At 43.1% G+C, this 12,785-nt stretch overlaps 1 protein-coding gene across 3 annotated transcripts in view; it reads left to right on the forward strand.

Moving 5' to 3' along the window:
* TMEM154 (transmembrane protein 154) overlaps window positions 1-12,785 on the forward strand; it is a 31,186-nt gene that overhangs the window by 7,789 nt on the left and 10,612 nt on the right. Inside the window, exons 1-2 of one of the 3 annotated variants that reach the window (XM_088660253.1) lie at window positions 476-1,107; window positions 9,879-10,187. In XM_088660253.1, the coding sequence (XP_088516379.1) occupies window positions 1,044-1,107; window positions 9,879-10,187 (373 nt within the window). In that variant the 5' untranslated portion in view covers window positions 476-1,043. Of the gene's footprint in view, window positions 1-475; window positions 1,108-9,866; window positions 10,188-12,785 lie in introns of those variants that run through there. The other 2 variants (XM_060278657.2, XM_035113456.3) reach the window with 2 other exon arrangements.

Raw genomic sequence — 12,785 nt, forward strand, 5'->3', positions numbered from 1 at the left:
AAGTAAGCCATAGATCATAAAGACAAAAAGCTGTGCCTCATTTCCAAAGGTAACCCAAATCCTGGGTAAGTGCCTGGAACCCCTGGAATCTCACACTGCTCGGAGATTGGGGTAGCATGTAAAGCTTTTTGCAATTTTTTAAAAAGTCCCATTTTAGTGGTCAGCTGGTACAGGGACCAAATATAGTCCTGTCAGGGGCAGCCTGTCCCATTTCGCTGCTTGAGGCCAAACGGGAAGGTGCAGCCCAACTGCCAAAGCTTCCCTTATCTGGGTCTGGTGGCAGCGCCCGTGAAGCAGCAACAATGGTGAGTTCTGGCAAGTTATCGTGAGATTCCAGTGAGATCCCGCTGGTGAAGAAGTGGTGGTATAGACAGGGTGTCTGCAGTGGCACCAACTTTGGGGGGGGGGGTCTGCCACCCGAGGCAGGTGCTTCACCCCCCCATGGGTGGGCTGGCCCTGGGTACCAGTCCCTGGCACACTCTGTGTGTGAATAATTGCTGGTCCACCACATCAGATAGTTTGAGAAGCACCATGCCTTTCATTTTTAAAAGCAATATAAGAAGCCGCCTTCAAGCAAGTCAGACTGTTGCTCTATCAAACTCACAGTGACTAGCAGTGGCAACTGAGGATTTCAGACCGGAGTATTTCCCAGCCCTACCTAGAGATGATAAGGATCCAACCTTTTTTGCATGCAAGGCATGTACTTCATCACTGAACTAGATATATTTGAGGCATTCTTGTCTGGGTGGGAAAGAGACTGTCAGGTCTTGAAAACAGGAGAGGATTGCGAGATTCTCACACGTGGATTTTCCTGGTGGTTTTTTTTAGCTGAATCAGTGCTTTGAAAGCAACCTTTTGCAATCGTTGCTCATTTGACAGGCCCAAACTAAATTACATCACTTCCTACGAGCAATCAGACATAGTGCATCTCTTTAAGGCATCTTACACATCCAACCACAAAGGCAGGAAACAGGAAATGTACATGTTCTGTACAGCTAAGGGAGAATGAAACAAACTTCGTACCTGATCACAGAGACGTCAACATGCAGAAACACAACTTTATGTTGCCTTTATTTCTGTTGCTCAGTGAAAGACCTGCATGCTGTGGTAAGTAGCAGTAACATGCTCTCTGCATTGTTAAGGAGAACTGACGATAGAGGCACGTTTTATGCTTGAGGCTATGGAACTGTTTTGAAGTGTTACACCCAGAAAATCGGGTCCCTGCAAAGGCTGTCTGTACAAACTTGCACTCTGTCTTGTAGCTCTTCTTCCCAGCAGTTTGCTGTCTTTTCTTTCCTTGGATCCAGCTTGAGCTACAGATCTGAGGTGTGTTGAGATGTGTGTGAAGCCTTTGTTTCTGAGTCATTGTTGGTTCTGCCAAATGAGTTTTTGTGTATTTTTTGTTTTAAGTCCTGTGCTTCTAAGACTGCAGTCCTGTGCACACTTGGCATGAGCACCACTAGACTCGGTGGGTCTTTTCTCTAAGTTGACAGGCATAGGGTTGCCTTGTAATATCGGTATTTTATGGGCAAGTAAATCCGCACTCTCATTGTTACTGTGATAGCTGAATGTATCAAATAATTACTGGGTAGTAAGTTCCTACCGTAGAAATATTGAGCATGTGGTGCTGTTTAAGATAGTATCAGGCCCAACACAGCAAAAACGTGTTTTGGGGTGTTCTTCTTCCCATGTAAAAATAATTGGGGGTGGAAACATTGTCCTAGTTTTATTTTCATATACAGTATTTGAGACTATTGGTGATTAAGTTTCAGTCAGAGTTGACATTGAAATTAATGGGCCTAACTTGGTCATCTTCATTCATTTCAATGGGTCTACTCTAATAAATGGTAGACTACTATTTAATGTGTCTAAACATGCACATTTTGTACAAGAGAGACAGAGAGGGTGGCAGTTATTGGTTTTTTCTTTTAATCGTAAAGGGGTTGTCTAAACATGCTGCACCTAAATCCAGCAAATTTACTTCAAAAGCAGAAGTCCCATTTGCTGATATTCATAACTGGTTGTGAAAAGGAAGTGAAAAAAGTTTTTCCACAAAGGTTTGGGTTACCACAAGCCTGAGAGTTCATGTATTTGCCTTTTTTCCCTTTCATTGCTTTAAATTACCCAGTGAGTTTGTTCCTGCTTATACTTTATAATAATATGAAAATAGTTCATTCCACCTTCTGTGGGCTTCCTCCCTAGTGTCTGAACTGCAACCGTACCTGACCTGAAGATGGTGGGATAAAATATGAATAGTGACTTAGCGAGTTATTGTGGGATTCTATTATTAATATAATCTAAATCTTGGTAAAACCCTAGACTGGTAAAGCTAGGTTCCAGACAGGAAGAATTTAGTCACAGGCAAATTTTTAATAAAAGCTGAGGTTGGTAGAGAAGAAAAAAGTCTGCAAGCTCCACAGAGATTGAAGAAAATTGTTGCCACAAGAGAATGGCAGTTCGATTGCCCACCAGCTATGGTAAGCTATAAATGATGACTTATTCTGCACAAGGAAACTGTTCCTGCATTGGTCCTCATTGCTGCTCCCTGCTTGCACTGGGGGAGAAGGAGAAGAGGGTGAAGAAAGAGCTGTGAGTGGAGAGGGGTCTTTTCTCCATCCTTTGGTCCCCCTTGGAAATTCAACAAACCTGTCGCACCTGGAACTGGGTGCAGAGAGTGCAGCTGAAAGGGAAACAGCTGTGGGCAGCCTGAGGAAGTGCCATGTACCTTGAGCCTAAAAAAGCAAGGCTAGAGTGAGAGGCTAGGCTAGGGTGATATTCACTGTTTCTAGGAACGCTTATCACTGTGAGACTTCTGTGGGTCAGCTGAGTTTGTTTGGAGGCTGGAACAGAACCCAGAGGCTGAGAAGGAGGGTGTGTCAGAAGGCAATATTGATTTCTATATATTATTATATTTACTATATATTAGTAAGTTTGTATTCATATATTTTTATCTGTAACTGTGTATTTTGTAATACTTTGTTTAAGTTGTCTGTTGTTTCCTGTACACCACTTCAATATATATTTAATATTTTAAGCAGTATAGAAATTAAATAATCAACCAATAATCAAGGAGCGTCTTCACCGCCATTGTTCAGCCTGAGGTCCAGCGCCAAGGGCCTTCTGGTGGTTCCCTCACTGCGAGAAGTGAGGTTGCAGGGAACCAGGCAGAGGCTCTTCTCAGTAGTGGCACCTGCCCTGTGGAACGCCCTCCCATCAGATGTCAAGGAAATAAACAACTACTTGACTTTCAGAAGACATCTGAAGGCAACCCTGTTTAGGGAAGTTTTTTATGTTCAATGTTTTATCGTGTTTTTAATATTCTATTGGGAGCTGCCCAGAGTGGCTGGGGAAACCCAGCCAGATGGGCAGGGAATGAATGAATGAATGAATGATCGCTGGGAGGAAACAAATCACAATCCCTAGTTTAGTGTTATATCTGAATCAGGGATCATGGTTTCTTTTGTTCCCAACACACCATAACCTCAGGCCAGGTTTGTTCGTGACTTAACTGATTGTGGTTATTGGAGCAAAACAAGCCACAATCCATAGTTAGAATGCAATGCTAAGCCAGGGGTCGTGCTTTGTCTGCACCCAGTAAAAATGGGAAAGAGCAAGGAGGAGCAAAGTGGGGGCAGTTTGCTTGTGTATGGTAAGCCATGGTTTATGACATGGGTGGAATACCCTTTTGGCCTGGGTGAGACCACCATTTGTCTCCCCTTGCCCTACAGATGTGGGGGGCACTCATCTGTAAACCATCAAATGACCCACAGGTGGCCACATCCACCTGTCATAGATGACCTGCAAGGAGGGGAGTCTCCATTGCCACAGGGAACTCTCTGTCAAAGCAGCGCCCAGCAGGATTGAACCTTCCAATGCTAATCATGTAGCATTTGCAAAGCAGTCCATAAGAGAGATGACGTCTGTGAAGAACTTTGGATGTGTATTAATGTTTTGCCTACCGCCATTTCTTGCAACAGCTTGAGACGTTAAGCTTCACAACTTTTAAAATCTCTAAGGAAGTTCTTGCGAAAGGCAACTTCTGAAAAAGAATGAAAGTATGAAGTGGTTTCTTGCTCAGACAAGTTTCAAGGAAGAGAGACCCGAATATTTTAAAGCATATTAATTGAAGTATAAATCAAATGCTAGCTTAGGTTGGGCCAAATATAGGAGCATTTTAGATAGAAATGGCTTTTGAGAAATGAAAGCAGATTTCTCATTGTGAAATAGCCAGGTGCTGGATAAAACTCGTCCACAAGCTGGCTTGTTGACGACAGGCTCAAAAAATGTTCCTGGTTTTGGCAGCATTGCTTGTCTCCGTATCAAATTGCCAACAATTATTAAAATAATACCATTGTTTGGATCCTCTCCAAATTCCTGATCATGATTAAAGACTGACTTGAAGACACAAGACTCCTCAGGTGTAAGAACCCTTTGACACTCGCAAGAATGTCAGAAGAACCCTCCTCACTGGATCAGACCAAAGTCCTGTTATTTACACTAATATGTGCATTTATATGCACTTGTTGTTGTTTAGTCGTTTAGTCGTGTCCGACTCTTCGTCACCCCATGGACCATAGCACGCCAGGCACTCCTGTCTTCCACTGCCTCCCGCAGTTTGGTCAGACTGATGTTGGTAGCTTCGAGAACACTGTCTGACTATTGGTCGAATAAAGTATTTTGATTGAGAGCTTCGAGAACACTGTCCAACCATCTTGTCCTCAGTCGTCCCCTTCTCCTTGTGCCCTCCATCTTTCCCAACATCAGGGTCTTTTCCAGGGAGTCTTCTCTTCTCATGAGGTGGCCAAAGTATTGTAGCCTCAGCTTCAGGATCTGTCCTTCCAGTGAGCACTCAGGGCTGATTTCCTTAAGAATGGATGGGTTTGATATTCTTGCAGTCCATGGGACTCTCAAGAGTCTCCTCCAGCACCCTTTACCCTTATACATGCATTTATGTACACGTTGCTTGGCTGGAAAACTGCATTGCAATGTTCAAAGAAAGTGTGAATGTTAAAGGATGGCTGTGTTTCTGTTCACATCTTGTTTCAGAGAGTGAGAGTTTTGTAAGGTGAACCTTAAAATCCAAACTGAATCAAATTTATCCCCATCCTCATTCACTTCAAGCTGAGTTAGAATATCCTTAATGAGTCTTAGGAGCCTGCAGAAAATAGTAATAACTTCTCCAGACAGGCCACACCTTGGAGTCAGCTCTCTAGGAACTGACTCCTGAGTCCTAGTTGTTTCTCTTCAAGGGCCTACATGCCAGGTAGCTGGTTGATAATGCGTATAGCATACATTCTGTCTCTGATCCTCCTAACTGAGCCCAAATTGTAGCCTCTCACAAATGCTTGTTTGTATGAAAGTTTCATTAACTTAAATTGTCCTTAATTCTGGGCATATATGCTTAGGATAACCTCTGACTTGGGAGCTGTTTCACAAGAATGGCTGCAGTACTCTGTCAAGCTTTTTAAAAAAATTGTTCAGGGTTTTTTTCTGTTCTAATGTTTATATCAAACGTGCAACTGACTTACTTGTCCTTCTGTGAATGGAACTGAATCCTGGATATGGTGTGGGTGGGGTGGGGTGGGGTGGGGGAAGCCTACCAAAGTTTAGACAAATAGTTCCATGGTCTTTTGTTCCGGACAGCTTACCTTAGTTAATAAAACATCAACAAGTGGAAAACTCGCAGTTTTTCCTTCCGCTTACCTTCTCTCCCTACATGAAAGTGTCCTTTTTGAAGAAAAAAAAATGAGAGTGTTATGATTTTAATTGTGTGGGGGTATTTTTAAGGAAAAATAATGATTGGGAATGAAGCAGGCCACCTCAGTAGTCAAACTCCACTGCTTACACCCTGCTCTCACATCCAAAACTCAGAGGAGAATGATGACCCACATGTTGACTTAAACATCACCCCCCCAAATTCCTGAAGCTAAACCCATCCATCAAAACTAAATACCCACCCCAGCTCTCTCCCCCTTCTCCTTTACAGCGCCTCCTATCTCGAGCTCACATTTTCAGTTCCCTGTGTTACTTTAGAAAAGGGGGAATGCTCCCCTGAGGACACATTCCACTGTGTCTCTTAAGATACATGCCAATAAAAAGGAGCATTAGGAGAGGCGACGAATTCTCCTTTAGTTGGTAACACTCTTAATGGGAGGAAATGGAAGAACAGCTTTTCTCTTCTTAAATAATTTGTTTCTGGCATAGATACAATGAAATATTTGTGTGGCATTCCCTTTTTGAAGTTCCTTTAATACGCACATAATATTGCAGGGCATCCCATAGCAATTGTAGCGATTTTCTTTCCTTTTAAGAACAAAAACGCTGATTGAATCAATAGTTTTACAAGTAATTTAAAAAGAGAGAAAATAGCATTTGCTTACCTACCTGCTCATGTGATTCAGCCCTTCATAGATTTTAGAGAGGTGGTTTCTTCAGGTAGCAGGTTTTTGGGTATGGGGGTCTTGAAAGGGCAGCAAATTGTTACCTTTTTAGTTAATTATTCTTGTATTTGTGCTCTCAGGGAGAAGCCCTTGTAGGATTTTTTTGTGGGGAAGGGGGGGTACCATTTGCTAATCAATCCTAGGCAGCAAAATATATTGGGTTTGGCCTCCTCAGGGAAATCTGTCATCTCAAGGGTATTTTATCACCAGTCAATCAATGTGATTTTCATTTCACCTGATTGCCCTAACCTTAAAGAACACACTCTTCCACCAACATGCTAGCTTGTCCTCTTCTTCCCAGGAAGTACTTGGCCTAACCTTTTCTGGCTATTCTGTAACATTAACCGGTTGGTTACATTTCTATTCCAGCTTTCCACAAGGGCAAGAGTAGCCAACATGGAGTCCTCCAGATGCTGTGGACTACCTGCAACTCACAGCATGCCTACCACTGGCCTTGATAGCTGAGGCTGATAGGTGCAGGACCAGCCCAAGACATTTTGCCACCCAAAGCGAAATAAACAATGGTACCCTTCCCATTCCATGTTGAAATGCTGACCAGGTTAGCATCTGACTTTCACTTCAACACTGGTGATGAGGCAGAGTCCTCCACATACTTGAGGGCAGTGGCGTAGCTTAGGGGGCACAGAGCAGGCCCCATGGTTCACAGAGCTCTGTGTACTCTCTGCCCATCAGCACCTGCTGTCTGAGGTCAGTGTCTCAATCTATCTAGTGGTAGGATTGGCCCTGGGTGCAAGTTGTAATCCACCACACCACTGGCCTCATGCTGGCATATGGATGAATGGATTTGCTGAATGCTACTACGATGAATCCTCCAGCTAAAACTCTGTAGTGCACTTTCAGTGAAATTGCCCTTTCACACTTTTTGGTGACCCCATTTGACACAATGGCATCTCTGTCCAATAAAGATGGGGAAAGGTACTAGCATAGGCATGTGGATTGCAGACTTCTGAGATATTTGACTGCAATATTGGTATGTTACATAGCCAACTGTTGCTTATTTTTATCTCTCGTCCCCATCCCTCCCTAGGAGTCTGGCAGCACAACTGGGAGAGTGAAATGGCTTAGACTGAAGTTATTTTGGGAGCAATTAATTTATAAAGTGTCTGAAGTATGTGCTGCTCTCAAAGGCAGGAACAAATATTTACATCTCACCAACCATAACATCAAGCTTTTGGAATGCCTTCTGAATTTGATACCGGGGGTGGGGTGGGGTGGGGGAGAATGATCTATTATCACTGCCTTTTTATTGGTCAATGCATGTGTGCATATAAAAAAGATTTGCCCTTCCATTCAGTACGAGAACACCAGGTCTCAAATTTGGATCACTTCACTGTGCTCTTTGCCATGACTCCAAGATCACTTTCTGGAGTAGCTACAGCTAATTCAGAAGCCACCTGTTTGTAGTCGGGATGTTCATTCCTCAATGGAGATGTTAATTCCTTTTAATAATGAAAGGATAATAAATGAATAAGCATAATTGATTTCTTCATTGTCATACGAATAAATGAATGGGACTAGTAATGCATCCTATCTGAATGAAAAACAAAATTAAGGAAAATTGGTTCCATGAGTTTGTGCATTTTTACTTTCCTTTAAAATGTGGTCCCTTTGTCTAATCTGTCTGAAATTTGGCTAGTCTGGTGCCTGAGGATGGAGAAGGGGTGTTGTTGTTTGTGGTGGTAATAGAATCAGGGATCCACAAACGTTGGCTAGGCTCCCTTGCCAGCCATTATTTGTGGTAACCACCAGCCCTCTCCCATGCATCCTCTGCCATGCACAGAGAACTTGGGAGAGAAACAGAGTCTGTTCTTATTTGTGCAGGTTGTGGGGAGGGTAAGGAAGAATGGAAGTCTTTCCTGCTGTTTGGAAAGGAATCCTGCTATTTCTCACCTGATTGGGGGAAATGCAATGGAAATGAGATCTGCAGGGCAGGGATTTGCGAGGTGCTGGATGTTTGGATCACAAGAGGGCAGTTGCCCGTGGTGAGTTGACAAGCAGATTTATTGATTCCTAAGTAGAATGCAAGCAAATGTCTTAGATAGAAAATACAGAAGTTACAAACTTCAGCAGAAAACAGGTGGGGTTTTCATTACAATCACTGAAAACAACAACTGAACAGATGCAATTCTGACAAATGGAAACTTAAATGAAACTTTAAAATGAAAAACAAATAGTGATTTGTCTCACACACCTCTCGTTTTTAATGTGTGTTTCATTGTACTTATTTAACTGAGGTTTCCCCAGCCATTCGCTTGCCAGCCTTCCAGATTCTGCTGTATGCCTAAAGCTCAGCACAGCAGCTCTCAACTTTTTTCTGCTTTTGAGATTTAGGATTTTTTTTAAAAAAAACCAAAACTTTTGTTCCCCTTTGTTCCGAACAGCTGTATAAGTTTGAGGCTGTTCTGTGCTGCATCTTCAGTATACCTTGTTTGGAGGAAGGTGTTTTTTGTTCTGTACGTGTCATGCTGTAAATATTTGTTCATAATTTTTTGTGTGCATTGAATACTATGTACCATTGTATAATATGTAGTAGCTTTCATAAAGCAAACCATAAATATACTGACTTTTCTTACCAAAAAACCCAACAAACCAACTTTATTTTCCTAAATGCTTTGTAGTGATTTGCAAACTCAGTGCTCCACTTGTTGTTGTTGTTTAGTCGTTTAGTCGTGTCCGACTCTTCGTGACCCCATGGACCAGAGCACGCCAGGCACTCCTGTCTTCCTCTCGCAGTTTGGTCAGACTCATGTTCGTAGCTTCGAGAACACTGTCCAACCATCTCGTCCTCTGTCGTCCCCTCCACTACAACCCCCTGATTCCAGATTTACAACACACTGGTTTTAACAAATCTTTGTGGAAACGATTATAGATCTAAAGGACACAGGCGTGAGTTGTTGTGTAATCAGAAGATGTGGGTCACAAGGGAAATGCTAAGTCTAAGATCCCATTGCCAATAACACTTTTTGAGTAGCCAGGCAGTCAAGGATGCTTCTTAAGTGCCTCATCAGAAAATGAATGGATTTTTTTTTAAAAAAAAGCTCATTTATTTTTAGTTCCAGTTATCCAAATAAAAGTGATATATACTTGTCCCCCCCCCCAGATCCAGATTAAGACCTTTAGAAACCCTAAGCACTTAAAAGATGTTGGTGCCCCCATAGATATATTCGAAATATAAACAATAAAAATAAAATGTTATTTTTTTATATGAAACAAAACCTTCAGTAAGATAGAAAATACTGTTTCTTTTTTATACTTTCACTTTATTTATATTTTTTGGGGGGGGAGTTCTCCTACTTTTTCTGATGGAAAAATTATGTGGTGACCCCCTTTCCCTTTATACCCTAAGCACGTGCTTATTTTGCTTAATGGTTAATCCAGCCCTGTCCCCCCCCCCCAATTTGGCAGGCTCTACAACAGCACTGGCAGATGAAGAATATTCAGGGCATGGCTTGACAATACCTGTTACCACAGAAGTACCTGTACTGAATACACTGGGATCACCTACACCTGTTATGATTTTGACAACCAGTGACCAGGGTGTGCAAACTGCCACTACATTCGCAGAAGCAGAGAATACGAAAATGGGAACCACTGCCTCTGCAGAAATGGAAGACCTACTACATCCTGCTTTGATATACGGAATCCCTGCTGCTATGCTTCTAGTCCTGGTTGTTTTGCTGGTTGTCTTCATTGCAAGACGTCGCAAGCAGAAACCACCCAAGCAAGGTACTGTAGATATTAAAGTTTCTTGGGTGATGTGTGAAGGACCATGTTAGATTATATATATATATGGAGGACCAGGATTGCCAGCTTGGCCCCGTGACCGTGGGTGCCCAGTCCTGCGGGTGCTATGCAGCGTGCATGGCCTGGACACTGAAATTTGTGGGTGCCTGGCCGCTTCATGGGGAATTTTGTGGGTGCTTGGGCACCTAGGGCCCCAGGCAGCTGGCACCTATGTGGAGGAGACAACTGGCTATCCCATGGTAAATGTTTGAATTGGATTTAACCCTTGAATTAGGTCTAACTTTAAGTTTAGGAGTGAATACTGTGGATGGGGATGAGTATTTCAGCAGCTGGCCTGCCTCTAACTTCCGGACATTGGGTTGAAGGTTAAGATTGGATCCTGTGCTCATACAATTGCATGTGTGTATAATGCATGATAACAATATTCTCTCAGATTACCTGTGGGGTGACATATATTTTGTCACAAATCAGTCCAGGGTGGCATTCTGTGTGATTCCTCGCAGCCCCCCAAAACGAAAGAGAATACATTTTCTATTCACTGTGAGAGGGAATAGACCCAGGAGGCAAAGTTCACGGTCTGGAAGGAAGAGAAGCTGATTTCGGCAGCCTGTGCTTGAGCACTGGGATTGTGAGCCGTCAGTGCCTCATAGATTCCATGCTGCTGAGCAGTGTGGTTGAAACCAGGCACATTTCTGAATTCCTCAGCACACTATTATTTGGCTAAACACAATTCCAGTGCAAACAAGAAATCCCACTTAACCTGGTCTGACTGTGCTTCTTAGTCCCCACTGCTTATCTCTCTTGTCCAGGACAGCTATAATGGGATTTTCCTTGGCTTTTCGGCTCTTTCTCAAGGGTGTTTGGCCATAGATAATTCCCCTTGCCATTTTTCTTGCTTTGCCCTTATACTTACTATTGGATTTATGCCTCTCCAATAAAGAAAGAGGAGGAAATAAGGCCTCCTCAAAAATTAATTTTATTCTTAACATTTCCCCCCACAAAGGTCTTCCAGGATAAACGTGGCAATCGCACCTACCGCTTGCTAAGATCAAAACATGCTGCAGGAGAATCATGGGTCTGTGATGTCTTTAATCCACCAGCTAGAAGGATAATGCAATCCAGGAAACAACATGTTTCCCTTGACAATGATTCTGTTTATGATGCAATGGAAAGGGAAAACGGGCAGAGCCTTTAGAAAATATACAGTGAAATATAAAGGGCTGGTAACAGTCGGAGAAGCTTTAAGATGGTGATTGGACATGCACAGATTCAAATACTTAAAATACAGTATACAAGCAGTAGTTTAAAAGTGTGATGGCTAATGAAGCTTTTGAGTATTGGCATATAAACACACAGGGCAACTGTCAACAGGCATATTTTCAGTTGCAATGCCAGGAATTATTGGCACTGGTTTTTGGTTGTGTGTTTTTCTCCTCCTTGTGATACTTTGGCTGAGTGTGCACCATATCTTTAAAGCACATTCTAGGCACCCCCACCCCAAAGAATCATGGGAACTGTAGTTTGTTAAGGCTGCTGGGAGCTCCATGAGGATTAAATACCAGTTCCTAGGATGGGGACCAGCAGGATGAAGTGGCATAGCATGGGGGGCCCACAGGGGCAGTTGCCCCGGGCGCAAAAATTGTTAGGGGTGCAAAATTTCAACACCTGGTGCTGTCTCAATACAGCTACATGCTTCCGTTGCTGAGCTCCGTTGAAAACAGCTTCTCCATGAGAACCAGGAAGTGACCGCTCAAGATAACAGGACAGCTCATCTTCTTTTTTATCTCTGCGGCTGCAATCTCCTGGGTGATGCAGACACCTTAGGGTGACTCAAACCCTGCAATACACACCTAGATTAAGGAACAGGGTAACTCTGAGCACATTCTCAACCCAGAAATTTGTTTTCAGTACCAAAACTAAACCAGTACGTTTCCGAGCACAGTTCAAAGAGTTGGTGCTGACCTTTAAAGTCCTAAATGGCCTCGGTCCAGTATACCTGAAGGAGCGTCTCCACCTCCATCATTCTGCCCGGACACTGAGGTCCAGCACCCGAGGGCCTTATGGCGGTTCCCTCATTGCGAGAAGCCAAGTTGCAGGGAACTAGACAGAGGGCCTTATCGGTAGTGGCGCCCGCCCTGTGGAACGCCCTCCCATCAGATGTCAAAAAGAAAAACAACTACCAGACTTTTAGAAGACATCTGAAGGCAGCCCTGTTTAGGGAGGCTTTTTAATGTTTAATAGATCACTGTGTTTTATTTTTCTGTTGGAAAAAAATGCGCAAAAACTCATTTCTAGTTCCTCTGCCCCCATCCCAGCTTTCTTCATTTCAGCATGGGGGTGGAAAGATCTTTTCTTGTTTTTCAAATTATTTTTGCTTTTTTTCTAAAAAAAAATGTTTAGGGGTAGGTACTCTCATTTTGACTCAAGAAAATCACCGGGAAAGGAAATGAAGCCGCCATTGGAGGTGGTAACAACAAAACTGACCAATCACCATGCTAGATTCCAACTCCTACTTCACACATTAAATGCTCGCTTCTGTCTGAGACTCAGGGAGCACCCTGACAGGAAATTAGGCCACCC

This window comes from Zootoca vivipara, chromosome Z1, assembly GCF_965207765.1.
Source record: "Zootoca vivipara chromosome Z1, rZooViv2.hap1.1, whole genome shotgun sequence".
NCBI classification, from domain to species: domain Eukaryota; kingdom Metazoa; phylum Chordata; class Lepidosauria; order Squamata; family Lacertidae; genus Zootoca; species Zootoca vivipara.